The following is a 19,358-nucleotide window of genomic DNA, read 5'->3' on the forward strand; positions in this document are numbered from 1 at the left end:
TAAATGTCTTTAAAAAAAGAAAATAAGAATATAGAATTAAAAAAGCACTGCCAAAAACCTAGGCAATGCGATTTTTTATTTTTCTATGTATTTATTTTCATTTGTCCACGCTTGCAACGCAATGCTTGTATACATGAATATTCGCTTATATATCATTTACATACTCGTATATTCGCTTATATATCGTGAGAATGATGATGAATTTCGGATGAAATTCCAGGAGAGATATAAACTGGACGGTGGATGGGAAAGGTAGATTACTCTATAAGAACATATTTACAATAAGGCGCTTTATTTCTATAAACTTCTCGCTTATTTAGCATCGTATAGAAATAATCGGTACTTATTATGTGCTAGTTTGTGCGAGTTGTGGCATGGTGCGCAGATATAAATATAACAAATTTCAGTCGCGACTTATCGCTCTCCGTTCTTGTCCTGTTAACACTCATTAATCCTTGTGCCTTTTTTCGATGGGCACATCATAAGAAGAAGAAACTTCTCGAGAGAACTATTCCTTCACACGCCGTCACCATCGCCGTCGCCGTCGATGCTGATACCGTCGTCACCGGCTACCAACGGTTTGCTGCTCTTATCCCGCTTGGAGTTATGATAGAGGTAGGAGTGTACACGCAGACTGTTACTGTTCTTATATTTATTACCACAAAGCTTACACGTGAGAGTTTCAAGCGGACCATGAATATAACGGACATGTAGCTTGAGGTTTTCTTTGCGTGTGAATTGACGCATGCACCACGGGCACGCATACATGCGTATTACCTTGCCATGTTCCATACGCAACGTTGGACCCAACTCTGAAACGACACGCAGCGTTGTCTCTAATGGCAAGCTGCTACCGGAAATACCTTTAACCGTACGTCGTCCCTTAGTGCTGGAATTTGCCGTCTCATATGTTGAGTCACTTGGATAAATCGTTGTCTCATTTAAACCTACTAAAGGAGAGAATATTATTAGATATCGTATTATTATTCTTGAAAATAATATATTTAGATATGCATTCGATTTGATAAAGCTATCAAGAAATTACGTAAAGAAAATGAAAAACATGTTAAGGATATACATAAATGTAAGAGGAAAAGAGAGTGACGTATTAAATTGGTGCAAAAATCTTATATCTACAATAAAATAAAATTAAAAGCAAAATAAAGGAAATAACGGTCTCTTCTTTTTAGTTGAACTTCTTACACAGTTCATCTTCTCCCTTTTTCTTTTCACATTGACTTGTATAAAAAGTCTAAAAGTTAAAAAGAATAAGCCTAAAATTACGCGGATTTCGATTCTCTTTTTATTTCATCTAGAGAAATTTTAATTCCCTCTTTAAAGAACTTCAGTCCAGTTTTAATAGAGATTTTTGATAACGAAGCGATAAATTTTTTGCATCAATCGAATATATTTATAAGCAGTATGTACAGCAGAGATGCAATTCCTGAGATATCGGAAAAAACCGTGCAATAAAAAAACGAGATTAACTTGAAAATTTACATTTAAAGATCGATAAGAAATATAAAAAAGATAAATGATGCAATTTGTATTTTTCCAACAAAATCCATTCATTATACAATCAATTCATATTAATAACATTTAAAAATAAGTTACAAATTAGTATGGAAATGCAGTTCTGCAATTTAGAAAGAAACAAGTAGGAACATTATTAGCGAACCAATTAACAAGTATTGAGATATAAAATTAGTGTTATTTTTTTCTACATTCATTCTATAAAAAAAAATCTTGCGAATTGGTTCTTTTTTCAAACATGCTGAACGAATTGGAGAATGTGAACGACAAGCAAAATGCGACAGAAGTGTAAAACGTACCGAATGGCTGAGTTTGTGAATTCTGATTGTAGGGAACTAACTGCGTATCTGGCGCGAAATCTGTAAGATAACATCGCTTTCTCTAAACATTCATGGCCAATGAGATGAGTGCCTGGTGAATTTATGCAAAGAGAAAGAGAGAGAAAGAGAGAAAAAAAGAGAGAGAATTATAATTCGAAGAACATCGCTTGCTCGGATTTGAAACACCCATTCGCGTGAACATGCAAACGTGATATATTGCGTTGATCACAGAGACTAAATTGACTTTAACCCCCGGCGTTGTGATTTAACGAATTGATTTTGCAATGTAAACCGACCATATTCCTTGTTGAATCGTAATGCGTTAGAAATTTACAGAGAAACAATGTCGCTCGTTGGAGGGATGATAATGAGATCCAAGATGTCCACGCTAGAAATACCGGGGGTTAATTAAACAGTACGTAAAAGTGCTTAAGAGCTTGCGTCGCAATCAAACAAGTGATAATGAGTCTCAATAACAAAGTACACATCTATCCTTGGCAACACTTGAGTGTGTCAAACCTTTGGGCGCCGATACTGCTGGTACAGCAAACTTTTCTCTTTGTCGAAGGGCGTTTCAGCTCCGGATGACGTTCCGACGACGTCATTCAATCTACTGTTAGCGTTGTCTTTAAAGTACACGAGATGCCGACAGGACGGCGGGAGAATCACTACCTTGTTTCGGAGCGTTCTCGTTGCCGGCATAGAGTATTTTTTCCGCTGCATATCTGTATCCCAAATCCGTATCCGTATCCATCGTATAATCCAGCGGTTCGGGCTTGGTTGACTGTGGCTGACTAACGTCGGATGTGCAATCCAACGGCTGTTCCTCCATGCATGGCATGTCTGTGCTTCTGCTTCTCTCGCTGACCGCTGTTTGTACATCTGGGCCATCTGGGACACTGTAGTCAGCTTCTGTGCAACCTTGCCAATGACAAGTATCAGTAACAGTTGACATTTGTTCAGTAAACGGTTCTCTCGTCGAGATGTCTTCTGTTGAAGTGCTTTGCCTCGTTGTAGACTGCTCCTTTACAATGTGTGTCAGCCTGCTGAATGTAGAAACGTTTTCGTCTGTACCACCATGTTCACATCTATCTTTTTCCACTTCATAGAAACCACGATCTTCAAAATCCTCGTCATTTTTTCTAAGAGTATCTTTGAATCTCTGCAATGTAGAAATCAACTGTGTATAAAAAAATATATTTTATATAATATATTTAAACTACTACTTTCTAAATATATTTTGCTTACTTTCTAAATATATTTTACTACCTTCTAAATTTAGAGATGTACAGAAATTGTTTTAGAAAAAAAATAACATCTTTATAAATAAGCAATAACATACTTTCTCACATTCTATACATTTTAACACTAGCATTGTCCTGTAGCATTGTCCTCTATATTTTTATAAAGATAATTTCGACTGTATGACGAACCTCATTTGAATCTGTGGTCAGTCCTTTTATTTGTAGAACCTCTGCAACTTTTAAAAAGCTGGCGATGTCTTCTTGCTTGATATTGACTTCTCCTTGATACATGAAATGCAATATAGCTGACAAATCCCGATAATTGACATCTTTCAATATGACAATAGGATGTTTGCATGTGTTTCCCTGTGTACAACAAATCACGGAATCAATGAAGCCTCCACAAAAGTAGTTACAGTATTACCATTGTATCACTAAAATAATAAGGTACCTTGAAAAGTTCTCGAAAGTACGTGCTGCAGACTGACAGTATCAATTTGTGAGCCCGTAAAATTTGACCTTCAACAGCCAATGTGACGTCTACGAAATGTTCATCTGTCAGTAAAGTATATAAGCCTGAAGACAAGTTTCTTGGGAAACTGTTCCACACCAAGGAGAATTGTTCGTCAGACATTGTTCCTATGTGAAAGACACTTTGTATACTCGAGAAAAACAAGAAAGGACATTGACTAGAACTTAGAGAATTCGCAAGTGTTGCATTAGGTCACTTTTACAGCTATCTACAATGCACTGTTATTACGGTTGCTAATAAACGAACTGCATGCAGTTCATTTATATCTTAACATTTGTATCGTTTAAAAGTAAACGTTATACTTTCATAATCAGTGTATTGATATTGCCGGATGCAACATTACGTCTCTTTACCTTTGACAATTCCGTGTTTACAAACAGAAGAAGATAATGAGAATCTCCCCAACAAGAACGACAAAGTTGATAAGATCTTTCAACACCACTCTATAATACCATTCTATTAAATCGTTTATATCACAAATATTCGAAACTTTGAAATCTGATTGATCGTTCAAGCACCGTCCTCGCTTTCCTCAAGATATGGATTGCAAATACAAAACATAATCAAGACAGTTATCCTGCGCGCGAAAAGCTTGAGTTTACTTGAGTCACTTTGATGTGCGTAAATTACCGAAGCAGTGCGCCATAAATCATGCGATCTTCATTGCGCTCCGAGATGGCGACGCTGAGCGACGCGTGCAACCTCGCGCCTTCGCGCAATGGCGCCGCAATCAACAACAAACAATAATATAATGAAATAAAGATGATAAATAATATATACAATATATATCACTTATATTTTATATGACATTTTATGTATTTTATATGTGTAATTAATTATAATATATATGAATCGTATATATATAATCATACATATATATATATATATATATATATATATATATATATATATATATGCATGAGAAATATAATTATATATTTATGTGATATTTATGCCATTATATAATTTAGCTGGGTATCAATGTAATTTTCTATAAGCGTTTCATAAAATAAGCGTACATAAAATAATAAGAGAATAGTTCTTACACAATAATCGTTTAATTCTATTAATAATTCCTCTTTATATGGAATTATAATTCTTCATTCCTCCTTCAATCGTTAAATACAGAAAAATACCCCTCATGGCCTCTTGATTTCGTTAGATTTTTATTTCTTTGAATCTTCTTTAATTCAAAATGCAATAGAATGATCTGTGAATTCCTGATTTATTCCAGAAATCATATTATTTAATGTGTCAGACGATTAACGGGATGTTGCTCTGGATATCGGTGAGATGGAAGCATTTCCAGAGACCATAGCGCACCTCCCAGTCGACGAAGAATAGCTCCGGCTTGTTCCAAACAACGTGGTGCAGCGCAAAGTTGTATTGGGATTTCATGGGAGGATTCAGATGTGGAGCCCATTGCGCTCTTTCCATCACAATTCTATTCACGTAGCTATAGAAGACTTTAGCCTTGTGTATCCAGCAGATGAGGGACATAATCGAGATGATCATAGCATGTATATGATAATATACTTTCATGCGATTGTTTTGTTGTTGCAGGATGATCTCCTGTATATTCATCGCGAGGCAGACTAGAGCAGCAGCTGTAAAGCCACAGGGTACCTCAACAGCAATCAGACATATCGTGCAATATGTCGTCTCGAGATTCATCTGTGAGTCCGAGTGGCTTATTAGACTCTTTAGCAGGCTATCGTGTAGCAATTCGCGGTGCAACTTAAAGAACAATTGATCTTCTTTGCGACACTTCGCGACGCGCAGACCAAGATGCGTGTGTTCGAAGAAGATCTTGGGTGTATCGAAGATCGCTCGGTTGTCTTGGCGGTCCATTAACCACTGCAGCACTCGGTTGCCTAGTAGACTGATGAGCCGACTGGACGAGCCCACCATTCGCATCAGCAATGGAAAGATTGTCGGTGTGAGCGTCTGCTCATAAAGATCCGTCTGGTGCATATAAGCACTAAATTCCAGCAAGCTGGCGAACTCCAGAACAAATTCGTCGGTCGTGCCTGCGGCCACTGTCCATGAGCACAAGTGCTGTACAACCACTAGCATCTGATCGTTCGAGATATGTTTTATAATATTTCTTAGGCAAACTTCTAAACCCTTTTTGAGATTCGCAAGCATCGATGGCGATGATGGTGATGAAGGTGGTAAAGAAGAGGAAGAGGAAAGGGAGTTCAAACGTGCGATTATGCTAGCGTGAAAGAGCGTGAGCATCCTTTCTATTATTGCTACTGTATCCTGCGTTGCCGGCCACACATACACGTCCAAAAGCTCATATAATATCCTGATAATACCACGAGCATCCTCGATGTCAATTTCTGTTAGTGTCAATTTATTCCAAATTGAATGGATGATCAGTCCGGCAATAACAGAGTTGATATCCAGCAGACTGTATATTACTTGAAAACAAAAAGTCTCGAATTTCCAGAGTTGCTCGTGATAGATGGCTTCCATGATGGTCTCCACGACATCCCGTGATCTTTCGGGCAAGTAGCTTTTCAGTAAAGCATGATAGCAATCTCGGGCGACTCTAAACTTACGTCGACGCTTCCATAAATCGCAAAATCCATTCATGTGAAATACATTCTCGTAATATAATAGGATTCTCAGTAGACACGTGATGAGCATGCGAGGATGACGAGACTGCAACTGCTTTTTTGTTGCATTTCTAACGATAATCGTTATCTCATTCAAAGTCTTATTCTGGATCTTATCCTGCGTCGAGGAATACAAAACAGTGGACGAGAAGCTCTCAGAGATAGTCTCCATTCTCCGTGTAAGTTCTTCATCGGTGATCATTCTTAGGGTTAATTTGAAAGTTTTTAAATTTTAAAAGAACTGTGACAGCTGGAGCTCCTAAAAGATGAAATGTTAGGCATTAAAAATAGAAATATATAAAATAGAAAGCAATAGTACAAACAATATAATATATAATACATAGAACACTGAAATTTAAAAAGATATGAAATAATAAAACCAAAAGATTTTGTATGGGTTAAAATTCAACTCTCAATTTTTTGGAGGATTATAATAGAAACATGAAATTGCAGTTTATGTCATAATATTTAAAGATTCTTGCAATTCATTGTTCAGTATAATTACCAATCCACAATTTTATGTTTTTAACATAAAGCGATAAAACTGTAACTGAAAATGTCACTATTTTAATTAACATTACCTTTTCGTCTTCTTGTCGACGTATTAATGTTAAGATAACATAAGACTTATATAGATAATGTGAGATTATATAAATAATAGATTTATACAATAATATATCGTTTATAATAAATGCTATTTACAAGTATAGCGTAACAGTGTAACATAGCGATAAGTCTATAGATAGAAAAAAAACAACACTTTATTCTATATTTACAAGTTCCTATACATATATGCACATAATACGAAGAATAAACTCTAAATTCTTCAATCTTACAAGATGGATTTAAAAATTTGGGAATCTAACTATATTCGTAACCCATTGTTAAATAGACTAAATATACATTCTCGCGCGTTTCTTTAACAAAAGCAACAAAGCTTTCGCATTTAGAACCACAAATCACCGCCGACATCCTCGTCCGGTTGTGGCAGTTGTTGCTGCTGATTCTGCTGTGCTTCCTGCTTGGATGTGACGTTCTCGGCATCATCATCACTTTCGGAAACAGCCAGATCATCCTGGATCTTATTCTCTCCTTTATCATCTCTGGCTGGTAAACCGGCTAACAAGAAGTCCGACGGATCGTAATTTGGATCAACATCCATGCTCTCATCTATGAATGGAAAGTCGGAGTTTATGGAAAAAATTCAACGAAAAGTTAATACAATTCTACTTCAATTGAACAATAAAGTGTAATTAAAAATAATTGAATAAAAAGTCGTCTTATTTTTGAAGAGTCATATTTTTTCAAATTGTTTATTATATGTAAAAATATTAATAAGTTTCTCTTTAAGTTATTTATATTTTATAAAATTTCTAATTTCTTCAAAGGAGTACATCTTCAAGCGAAGCAAATCATTAGCTTAAAATTTTGTCTTACCTTGTTGAAGCAGCTGTTGCTCGCCCATATAAAAACCGACATTCCCCAACTGAACCATTGCTTCTGCGGCTTGTTGACTGTCATCATCCGCTAGTACGACACCTTCCCTGACCTCGCTTAACTCCAATGTCTCCGCTTCGTTTTGCTCGGAATGATCGTCCGTGCCGAATGGCACCTCATCAAATTCATCTTCGCTGGAGAATTGAAGATCTGTGGCAGAAAGAAAGACTATTAAACAAACTCCGAAATAAATACAAAAATAAAATTAGGATTATACTGCCTCTACCTTCTTCGAGCACATCCTTCTTTTTCGAATTCCTATCCATGTCCGTTTCCATGTCTCCTTCTACATCGACAAAATCAAAGTCATCCATATTTGATTTGCTAAATGGATTCTCTGGAGAACTGTTCTGGCTCTAAAGATAAATTTCAATGTTGAATAAAATGTAGATAAAATTAAATAATGAAATAGTAAAATATAAATTATAAATAAGAAATACATAATTAAATATTAAATATAAAAATAAGCATAATACTTACACCTCTATATTCAGGTTCCGTGATAGTGTAGTTTTCTTCATCCGGGCAAAGCCAGGAGGAATCTATGTCTGCCTGCTCCATCGCTCGTTTTTGCACGAGCAATATATTGTTCTCTAGTTGCGTCAGATGTTCATCATACTAAAACAATATTCATCATTGTCAGTAACTTTATTTCTATTTAACTTAAGAATTAACAATTTTTCTAATTACTACAAAAATAATCATACCTCATCTAATGTATCTTTACACACTTTAACCAGCAACTCCGCTTTACTTGTAAGCGGAGACTCTTTACCATTATAAATCGAGCAATTCTCCAAGATCTGTTCGATATCTCTAAGAAATTCGTGACGGCTATGATATTTGTGTGCTAAAAGGATTTTAAAAATAAATAAATAATAATTAATTTTAAGAAAAAGTAAAGTACAAGCGTATAAATCTACAGTTTTGTGTAAACATTTAAATTTCTTACCAGAAACTTTTTTAGATACTGTTTCTAGGTCCATCGGTTTCTTGACAATATTGTAATAATCCTTCACCATCTTTTTATTGACAGGTTTCATAAACGGCCATACTTCTGTCATAGATTTCAATTTATTGTTGACAACGTTATCCAGGATAAAAGTGAGAGCAACTTGATCATTGTCGTCCAGAAGAGGATTGATGGCCTTCTCCAGTCTCATCAAACGATCCTCCTTTTCACCAAGTCTCTCGACACACGTATCCAACATTCTCTTGGCAGCTACAGTCAATGAACTCTTTGCTCCGTTATAGAGCGTCGAGTTCTCCACAATCTGATTAACATCCGCCAGAAACTCCTCCCTACTTTGATATTTCTTTAGCCTCAAATTTTCACGTATAGTCTGCAGATCCATGGGCCGCTGTATGATCTTGTGATAATCAGGAACTACCTGGTATAAAAAAAAAACAGCATGGTCGATATTTGTAAAACGATGTTCTTCGATTTTCAGGATATTTTTGTTATACATATTGTATATAAATTTATAGTTATATAGTTATAAAGCTTATAGCTGAATTTTAATTTCATTTTTATTCAATTTGCAATTGGTTTTTTAGTGTTTAATTTTATGAGTTAAAATAGCGCTTACTTTAGCATTGACTGGGAATAGGAATGGTTGCACATCTGGCAGATCTCTCATTTCATTCAAAATGCTCTCCAACATTGTAGACATCACTACAACTGGATCAGTTCTACGTCTGTTAACCGGTCTTTGATGACGTTTCAAATAATCACAGTGGTCATCTGTGGGTGGTTTCCTACGTTTCTTTGAATTTACCGCTTCCTTCGGCACTTTAAGCAATAATGTACGCCTCTTCACTTCCTCGGCATGCTGAAATAAACAAGGTTTTTATCATTCTTTAGATTCTTGGACCACATTTATGAATATGGATTGAATAATTTAAATTTGGTGTTAAAAATTTTCATCAACTTACCTTGATGAGTTTTGAGGACAATTTCACCTTGGTGCCATCGACATTGACCAGATCCTGATCATCAGTATTTAGCTGCTTCTCGATTTCCTCCTCCTGTTCTTCGGTCATCGCGACATTGACTGGTGCAGTGGCGATGCTGTTCTGGTAGAGAGGACAGGCTTTGTTTGTGCGCATGTGACCGACGTTGCCACAAGCACCGCACTTAAGTTTTAGATCTGGTTTGAGTTTAGGTTTTTTACGTTTAGGAGGCGATATCTCCTGTTTAGGATGTTTGGGCGCGGGGATAGAAGAAGTAGAAGATTGGAAACAGAATGGAAGGATACTAGTTGAGGAAGTGGTAGTTGGAGTGTTAATATTATTGCGATCGAATATACTGCTCGAATTATTAATGCTGCTGCCGTTCACTATAGATGATCCACCCAACATACGCTCTCTCTCTTGGTTTCGTTTGATTCGTCGTAATTGTTCTTGAATTCTACGTTTCTCTCGCTTCATTTCTTCCTTCTGTGCCTCATCCAATGTGGCAAACTGCTTGATAAACGTCTCGTCCTTTGAGTTGCGGATCTTAATGTACGTATCAATTACGGCGGGCTTCCTCACTAACTCAACTCGTGTGTATTCCTTGCCCTCAGGATTACGGAAGGTGCGATAGATTTTTAATACACGTCCCTGCTGCGCATTGAAATTATTAACCGGGCTGTCTTCCTCCTCGTCCTTCTTTTTGCTCTCCTTGCCTTTCTTGCTTTCCTGCTCCTGCGCCTCGCCCATGAGCATCTTCCGTAGCTCATGCCGCTGTTGTTCCTCCCGTTCCAGTGAAAGCTGTGTGCTGGTCTTTTTGTTTGACAACATATTTTCGATATTCTTACCCATTTCTTCGATATCTGAGCTGTCTTCTTCCGAACTCTCGCCTTCGTCCGTGCTCAATACTTCGTTCGATGACAGCACGCGATTCTGTAAGTCAAAAATTCGTTGGCATTCCTCTTTGTAACGTTCCTGATGTTCGGCGATAGAGAAACGATTGCCGCGTGAAAACTTTGTCATGCCCTCCTCGCCAGCCTTTGCCTTCTCTGTTGATAGAGTTCGAACCACGTCGATTACTTCCCAACGCGACAACTTTTTGATCTCCTCCTCAGGTACACCAAATTTTCGCAGCAATGCTTTCGCATTGTTCAAGGACAATCTCCTTAAGTCCGCGTCTGTGCCAGTTACAGTTCTTTTTGGTTGAGCTTCTTGTTCCTCCTATACAAAATATTTTATGATTTATTCTAATCTGGATAATAACATTCTTGATAGATATATTTGTCAGAACAAACCTTGCTAATAGTCGGTTTATTCGGTACTCTAACATAACTGAAGCCTTCACCACAGCCAGTTGGATCGGCTGGACCTGCCAACTGCAGTAGACACTTTCCTTTCATGGCTTGGATGTAAGCGCGCGTCGTATTCCACGGCGCCACCTTCACCTCGTCATCCATCTTTAGCTGCATGTCTTCGTCGTCATCGTCTTGTGGAGTGAACAAAAACTTCTCTCCGTATCCAGCGTCCTTCAGACGCTGTTCGGCCGCGATCATGCTGAAATAAGCACAGCACTGCTCTGGCGACACCATAGCGCGAATCTCCTCCTCCGTTGGCAACCTGAAGTCTGGCTTTATTACCCACCAGTTGGAATCCATGCCTATTTGATATAAAAAAATGAATGATTTGAATGTACACAAGTTTGTTTAGAAATGAAATATACAACAGCAATAATATTTCTTCTTGAACAATTTTTTAGTTTTTATTGCAAAAAGAGCTAACAAACAACTTAACGATTACGCACCAGTTCTTTTAAAGTCGGCACATAGCTTTAATCTTTTTCTAATACTACTCTCACTGTGAGATGGGAAGGCCTTCTTTATGTCATCCATCTTAATTCGTCGAGGAGTATCGCGTGACTTCCAGAATAATCTATATATAAACACCTGTAGAAAATCTCGTACAAAATTGTTTGCTCTCTTTGAATTTGGTCCAGGGACTTCATAAAGCGGGCATTCTTGTCCAGCAACAAATAAGGCATCCATTTCTCTAACATAGTATTGTTGTCTGCAAAAATTATCAAATCACAAAATCAATGAAAATAATTTAAAATATCTAAATTTAAATATATAGACGAAAAAAATGCATGATTAATAAAACTAAAATACAAAAAAATAATAAAATTGATAGGCATAAAGAAATAATACAAGCGTAATTATATTAAGGCAAAGTACCTCGATCTTATGACTAAGAAATCAGTTTCAGGAATCTTATGCTCGTAAAGAGGAGCTCTATACATATTGTTTTCGATGGCTTGGATGCTTTGGCCAGGCGTAAGAATTCCAAGAAAAGGACTAGTGTGAGCGTACGCTGTCTCTCCGTATTTGTATGTCTGAGGTCCCTGATCTTTACCAGCCCTTCTTTTATAATAGTTTTTCACCTTGGAGCACATGCCGACCTGGTTCATAAGTGGTGGATGCTCTTCTGAGAATTCAACAAGCACCAACTCACCATCGCGTCCAGTTAAATCCTCGGGTGTTCTCATGAAGAATACATCACCTCCACCGGAAGCAATCCTTTCTTGCTCTCGTTGCTTAGCTTTCTTTTTTATATGCTTCAGCAAAGGCAAGACACCATGCGGTGCTGGAAGAGCCAATGGCCCATAGCTGAACCTTCGCAATGGTGGCCTGTGAAAGTTTCTCAATCTCATTGGACCCATATGCGTTTGTACAAAAGGAACACGTAGCTCCACCACTGGAGTGCTATGTTGTATCAAATTGCCACCGCCGACTTTCAGCCTCAACGTAGTTTCCGAGGACTTAGGCATGTAATATGTATCATTTGATATGTTAAACGGATCCCGGTCAGGTGACTTTGGTGGTGGTGGAGGCGTGTCTTCTTCGAGGACATTGATAACACCTGCTTTACCCAACAGTAGCTTGCTTTTCTTGACGTGCGGATGCGGGATTTTTACTTTAGGTTGCGGACCGTTGTCCTTGTGAAGAAGAGCGGGATCAATATCATCCGGTATACCTAGAACTATATTTTCGTCATTTGGATCCAACGTAAGTATTTTCGGTTTCGGTATCTTTTTCATTTGTTCGGGATCCCAAATGACTTCCTCCTCCCATAAACCATATACAAGCTCCTCGTTTTCTACTGGAAATATCGAATACCAGGTGTCGTCTTCCTCTCGCTGTGGCTGTTGATTTCCCTTGCCCATATTCATCTTATTCTTTTGAGACTGCATGTGCAATGGCGTTGTAATTTGCGAAGTGGCTAGTCTAACATTAGGTGTTACGGAGACAGAGGCACCTTTTCCAGGCTGACTAAAGGCTTGTGCTGTTCTGTTGCCGCTTGATGGCACCCATCCTGCAGCGTTATTTTTACTATTCAATTTCTGCATTACCTATAAAAAATTAATTTATTTTTTTTCTTGCAAACATATAATAATAATACTGATTACTTTATTAAGAAAATTATACCTTATGCTTTATATCGTCTCCATTCCAGACAACATCATCTTCCCAGTGCAATTGCGATACCATCAAGAATGCATCATCAGCAAAATCTTCATCTTTTCTGGTTTCTGGTTTATTTTCTTGCTCTTCCGCCTAAATTTAATGCAAAAAAATATAAATATTTTGAAGTAATTGTTCAGTTTTAATCAAATACAGTATAAGTACTAACTTTTTCAACCATCTTGAAACCATAGTTGAATCCGTCTCCAGTTTCTGGTACTTCTAACATGTCATACCACAACTGCGCGGGTCCAAATCTCCAGTCAGCCACTTTGGGTCCCATGTCACCGTTCTCTCCGCTTTCACCCGTTTTACCAGTTTGTTCCTTATCTTCTACTGGTCGCAGCAGCTTATTTTCATCATCCGAGCGACATGCTTCCGCACTCGGCTCGGGACCATATTGCATGATCCAACCCTAAAACAAACAACATAATATAATATTAATCTATTCGGAAAGTAGCAACTAGCTTTTTATAGATCCGAGAAAGATTTGCCACAAGAAGATTATACCTTAAATTTAGTTTTTTTATCATCCTGATCAGAACCAGAATCAGAATCTCTGACATCATGATGTTTTTTCTTTTTACGTCGCTTTCTTACACCCCTCCATATTTGTGGCAGACTGCTTGGCTTGCCAGGTCCGAACAGTCGCGAAAATCTAAGCACTTTATTGGCGCGGAAATCCGGAAACAATTCAGTGACATCAATATTGGCATACTTGGATGGTAACATGGAAGCGAGAGGTGTCTCTAATTTACGTTGACGCGCTGCTTCTGCTTCTTCTGCAGTCAATGTCTCCTTCTCCTCTGGTATCGGCGGTGGTGGCATCAATTGTGTATCTGATTTATTGACAATCTCCTCATCATCAGCATCATAATCTGCATTTTCCTTGTCTAGTTTCCTATCGAATCCATTACTCTTGGCTAAAAATAAATATAACTTATATGACTATAATTATTAACATTAACAGCTAATCTCCAATCTTTGTCTGTTTCTTGCTTTTTACCTATTGTATTTTATCTTCTTGATAATCATTTTATCAACAACTGTTTCTTGTCACATATTTCTTCTGAAACTTGTCAATTTTCTTACCTCAAGCAACAAAAAATAAAAAAACAGAATAAGAGGCAAAAAAGAAAAAGGTAAAAAGCAAGAAACAGAAAGTAAAGAATATATTGTAAATTAGTCTTAATATTATCAATCACATATAAGTACATCTGCATAAAATCATAGTGCAGATACTAACAGATTTCATCAATCGTATCTTCTGCCAACTCATTTATATCCGAGAAATCTAACGCGGTAGGTGATTTCGCCAAGTAATCAACATCCATGTCGTTTGTAGTTGTGTTTTGATCCTTCTCATCCACTTTGCCAGTCTCTCTTTCCTCGGCATTATTGTCATTGGACATCATCTCATTGATGAATGAACTCAGACCGAGACGACTGAGCGAAGCTAAATGTTGTTTGGCATCGGGATCCAAAATATCATCCTCCAACTGACCATTATCATCAATATTGCCAAAAAGGAAGCCAGTGATATTAAGGCCAGATGCCAAATCCTTCTCATTCTCCTCGTCGGAATCCCCCATCTTCTCTTTGTTGAGATTTTATGATTGATCCAACTTTTACAAAGTAAAGCCCATGCAAATGCCTGGCCTGGTGACATACGATAGTTTTGCAAATCAATCATGAAATCAGTAATTGCATCGTTTTTTTTATTTACAATTTGCGAAGCATTGATCTTACCTCACGTGGATTGTATCTAATATCGGTGAGTCGCACATAAATAAAACCCGGGTCAGAGTTTTGTTTATATAAATAACACTGCGACAAACCATCCAGGACAAATGGAAACCAACTAATAACCAAGAACACGACCTCGCAGATTTATCTAGACTCTGAAGCTTCGATTGTGCGAATACTAGATACGTGGAATGAATCAATTTTCTTTTTGTTGCAGCTACGACATCTGTGAAACAAGTTGAGAATGAAACTGCTCTTAGATGATATCTAGGAACTTTTTGTACATAAATATACAATATAATTATTCTAGATTCTCAAAATTTGAACAAGCAGTTCACTTCAGTACGTTTCGTCTTGGGTCTTGGCTAATCGGAACACATAGTCTTCGAAAATTGAATCATCAACAACTTACTTTAATACTGTAATTGATTTCCCAGAATTTAAGAAATATTTATAGGTTTTTTTGGTGCAGGATAGACGAGCTTTAAAAGAATAATTTCGATGGCTAACGGTAGTTACAATTTCGGATTTAACAAATAGTTTATTAAATGTCTTTGAATATTACACTAGGATAACAATCAAATTTTGTCTTCTGATGAATGTCCAACGAACTTTTTTTGAGCGCTACTTCGAAATTTAAAAAAAACTTAGAAAAAAATTCGTTGAACATTTCAGAAGCAAAGTTTAATTGTTACAATCCTAGTGTAATATTCAAAGACATTTAATAAACTGTTTGTGAATCCGAATCTATCGTTAGCTACTGAAATTATTCTTTTGAAACTCGTCTATCCTCGTCTATCCATTAAAAAATTCTATAAATACTTTCTAAATTCAAAATAAAAAATAAATTACAATACGTCCACAACATCTCAAATATATTCTAATAATGTTTTTCACTGGCAGACCTGATGCACAGACCTGATGCGCACTCAGTGGACTTTAAAACTGTTGTACACAAATCGACATAAAGATATAACGTTTAATAAAAATATTGAAACGAATTAAACCGCAAAATTCTCAATACATTTTATTGTGGTATTTGATAAAATATACATTGAGTATTTTATTAATTGAGATATCTCACTTTTACATTCAGATTAGATTAGTGTATAACAGCTTTAATGTGCGCTATAACTTTATATTTTAAACAATATTAAGAATCTTTTATTTTAGAATATGTGAGAAACACAATACTAGAAAAATGTCTATTGACGAGCAATTTAATAATTTGATGCTACCATCAAGCATCATATTATAAAGATGTTAAAATATTAAATAAATTTATTGCGAAAAATAATTAATTTAAATAATTCTAAAATTATTTAAAAGCAATGAAGATTCAGCTTTGACGGTAGGCATTTTTCTAATATTGTTTATATTTTAAAATTCACAAATTTTTATTCTTTATATTCTTCAATTGATAATTTTTAATATTTAATAGATATCTCTGATGGAATTTCTAAATAAAAAAAATTTATATCACTGAAGTTTGCGCTATTTTTGTGTACAATTGGAGTGTGGCGTTCAATTAAATTGTATTTTCACAAACACTTTAAATACATGTATTTTACAATTATGTAAAACTTACACTTAGCGAACATAATAAACTGTATTCGGAATACATTTTACATTAGCAATATTTAAATCTTGACAAAAATATATATATATATATGTTTCTTAAAGAAAAATACGAATTATCTTATAACAATCCTCCTTGCTAAGTACGCTATGCAATATGCCCTCATCAAGAATGGCGTGGAGCCGCTTGCCAAAAGTTAAAAGATTTTTTTTTCTTTACAAAAGATAACTCGCAATTTATATCGCTCATACAAAAAGTAACATGTGTGGCCATGCTGAAATTGTAATGACGGTACGGATACAAAATTTGATTTTTGTGAAACGCAAACGGAAGCCGAAATCTTATAGTCTTACTCATTAATAAAAATGTATGCCCTAAACACCATTTTCCTGTACACCCTTTACAAATATAGAAAGAGGATACCTAAAGATGAGAATGCTTTTAATCATTGCAATGTTAAATTTACGTAAAAAATCCGTGTACACAGGGAATCTTGAGATTTTTAAAGGATTTTGATGACGAGGAGTGTAATGGGTGTTCCTTTACATAACTTATTATGTTTCGCTTCTTTCTTTTTCAGCAGTAACAAAAACTCACATTTTCATATTAAACCGATTCTATTCGTATGTGTTTGTGTTAATTATTAAAACTTATAGTAAACGGCCGTTTCGATAAATAGAGACTTCAACCAACGGCACAATGCGCGGAAGCATGATCCTGTTTGACACATTGTGATTGACCACAAACACTCACAGCGGCTGATGCCTGGAGTTTTTCTGCTGCTTTACGAGCGCTATAAGTAGCTGTGGTCAATCGCGTGGTTAAACGGGCCCCACTCCAATGTGAGCCTCTAAATATAAAAAAAAATATATATATATATATTAAATATTTTTAATAAATATACATACAATTGGAAAATTAGGAAAATAAAGAAAAAATAATGAAAATTAAATTAAACTTAAACAAAATTTAAATGCTTAAATGAATCTTGTGCATTATGTGATGGATCGAAGTCTCCTGTTATGTAGAGTGGAGTAAAGATAAAAAAAATTATTAAATCATGCCTTCTGTTAAATGTAAACACTGCTGGAACGATAAATTTCATTTTGTCCATTTGTAAACGCGATGCATTGCATCTCAACACGAAAAACCACCAGTTTGCTGTTGATACACCTCTATTGTGTCTCCCTCTTCCATTTCCAGTGAGGTAGGTGTGTCTAATTCGTTTATGGGCTGTCCATCGAACCTAAATCTTACTGCTGCTATCGCCAAGCCCTATGAAGCAATAACAATATCATTAGAAATTTATTTATGAGCAATTGATTATTTTTGCATTGTAAAAATATAAAACCTATTCTACAACTGCATAAGTAAAAATTGTCTAATCATAGTCAAGTATGAGAAGAATATTCGACTGTAATTGGTTAATGTCTCCAAAAAGTTGAAATATTAAAATATTGCATCAGAAAATATTACACTTCGATACATTTTAATATATGAAAAAAATATAAATATTTTAAACATAATAAACTACAGAAAGCACTATGCATAATGCGTTAACAATTCAGCAAATAGAATATAACAATCGTCATTTTACAAAAGTATCAGAGAAATATACTTGGCATTCCATTTATGACTATATATCAGGCAAGAGAATAAGATCAAGATTGGATTGAAATTTGACGAATTCAAACTTTAATCAAGTAAAGTTCACTAAATTCGAAATTTTCTTTCTAATTGATTAAATCCTAATTTTATCTTAAGATCTGTTGGCGTTGCTTAAAAATTCCAAAAATTTTTACTTTAACTTAAAATGAGATAAATATATAATCGAAGATGTTGAGTGCAAAAGATACAAGAAATATAAACAGACCTTTAAGCAGATCATAGATTCTTGCGTAACAAATAATGCATATAATACATAAAAAAATAAACCAATTGAACTTTGGTTGATTAATGTTCTTATGTCTTATGCGACAGTCTATGCTCCCAACTTTAATCTCAATCTCTAGAGTCTCAGTCTAAGATGGGCTTTAACAGCATTCGACTTGTACTTGGCAAGTTTTGATTCTGATTCTTACTCTAAATATAATTCAATTCATAAGAGATCAATTGAAAAAATTCAACAATCGGAAGATAAATATATATGACTCTATTACAGTGTTAAAAGTATCTAAACATAAGAAAAAAACAAAATGGGGATAAAATTAGATAAATACTTACTACACGGTCACAGTATGCATTCATTAATTTCCGTAAGGGTGTATGTTTCTTAATTTTAAACTGAACTACTGCGTTGTCCTGACCCAGCACTTTCAAGTTTATGTGCTCCGACTCCGTCTTTGTTTCCTGCACGAACAAAGGACAATTGGAGTAAGTAGTGCGTGAGACGCCACAACGTATCGTAAATACTTGGCGCTTGTAGGTTAGGTGAGGAGAAGCGTTACCTTCTCGTCCGACATGATGCCGCGGTTCCGCAAGGCTGATCGGTGTTCACCGGGAGTTGCCGGGCGGTCGCGTGATCGATAACGGGATTAAACGGATGATTCGTACACTCAACTGCGTCGTAAACGATTCTGGAACGCAAACTTGCCGCGAAGTCCCGCTTCTTCTCCTCAAAACGACGTCTACAATGTCGCCATCTTGTCTGAATAACGCGCGAAACGATAGACTCGCCACAGTTTATAGATTCCAAAGGTAAACTAGTTCTAATCTAGACTAATCTAAAACCGATTGTTTCATCTTTTGGTAAATTTTATTTATTGGGTAAAGATGTCTTTTCATGCTGACGCTCGACGTTCATTGGCTTCGT

General features: G+C 36.1%; 4 protein-coding genes across 8 annotated transcripts; all 4 read right to left on the reverse strand.

Moving 5' to 3' along the window:
- Nucleotides 1-275: 275 nt before the first annotated feature.
- LOC105147713 (uncharacterized) lies at nt 276-4,358 on the reverse strand. 4 transcript variants are annotated; one of them, XM_011058915.2, is made up of 6 exons: nt 3,983-4,358; nt 3,549-3,736; nt 3,287-3,463; nt 2,526-3,015; nt 1,833-1,892; nt 276-947 (listed from the first exon to the last, which is right to left on the reverse strand). In XM_011058915.2, the coding sequence occupies exons 2-6, from the start codon at nt 3,729-3,731 to the stop codon at nt 517-519; spliced, it is 1,341 nt and encodes a 446-aa protein (XP_011057217.1). In that variant the 5' UTR covers nt 3,732-3,736; nt 3,983-4,358; the 3' UTR covers nt 276-516. The 4 variants fall into 4 exon arrangements, with proteins under 4 accessions (XP_011057217.1, XP_011057216.1, XP_011057219.1 ...); XM_011058914.2 differs by having other exon boundaries at nt 276-950; XM_011058917.2 differs by lacking the exon at nt 1,833-1,892.
- A 210-nt stretch (nt 4,359-4,568) lies between these two features.
- Nucleotides 4,569-6,854, reverse strand: LOC105147712 (uncharacterized). The gene has a single exon (XM_011058912.2). It carries the CDS (start codon nt 6,453-6,455, stop codon nt 4,884-4,886), a length of 1,572 nt encoding a protein of 523 aa, XP_011057214.1. The 5' UTR covers nt 6,456-6,854; the 3' UTR covers nt 4,569-4,883.
- A 142-nt stretch (nt 6,855-6,996) lies between these two features.
- Taf1 (TATA-box binding protein associated factor 1) lies at nt 6,997-15,154 on the reverse strand. Its single transcript, XM_011058911.2, has 16 exons — nt 14,971-15,154; nt 14,468-14,880; nt 13,732-14,144; nt 13,391-13,636; nt 13,186-13,314; nt 11,935-13,109; nt 11,505-11,767; nt 10,999-11,360; nt 9,686-10,924; nt 9,340-9,582; nt 8,703-9,141; nt 8,458-8,600; nt 8,231-8,368; nt 7,977-8,106; nt 7,691-7,900; nt 6,997-7,423 (listed from the first exon to the last, which is right to left on the reverse strand). Exons 2-16 carry the CDS (start codon nt 14,811-14,813, stop codon nt 7,200-7,202), a joined length of 5,700 nt encoding a protein of 1,899 aa, XP_011057213.1. The 5' UTR covers nt 14,814-14,880; nt 14,971-15,154; the 3' UTR covers nt 6,997-7,199.
- Nucleotides 15,155-16,485: 1,331 nt separating this feature from the next.
- Sumo (Small ubiquitin like modifier) lies at nt 16,486-19,255 on the reverse strand. Of its 2 annotated transcripts, XR_015548148.1 has the most exons (4): nt 18,994-19,254; nt 18,770-18,895; nt 17,611-17,821; nt 16,486-17,396 (listed from the first exon to the last, which is right to left on the reverse strand). XR_015548148.1 is itself a non-coding variant. In XM_087415682.1 (3 exons), the coding sequence occupies exons 1-3, from the start codon at nt 19,006-19,008 to the stop codon at nt 17,684-17,686; spliced, it is 279 nt and encodes a 92-aa protein (XP_087271808.1). In that variant the 5' UTR covers nt 19,009-19,255; the 3' UTR covers nt 16,486-17,683. The 2 variants fall into 2 exon arrangements, 1 of the variants encoding a protein (XP_087271808.1); XM_087415682.1 differs by having other exon boundaries at nt 16,486-17,821; nt 18,994-19,255.
- Between the last annotated feature and the right edge of the window lie 103 nt (nt 19,256-19,358).

Source organism: Acromyrmex echinatior, chromosome 18, assembly GCF_024713525.1.
Source record: "Acromyrmex echinatior isolate Ae372 chromosome 18, ASM2471352v2, whole genome shotgun sequence".
Classification (NCBI taxonomy): Eukaryota; Metazoa; Arthropoda; class Insecta; order Hymenoptera; family Formicidae; genus Acromyrmex; species Acromyrmex echinatior.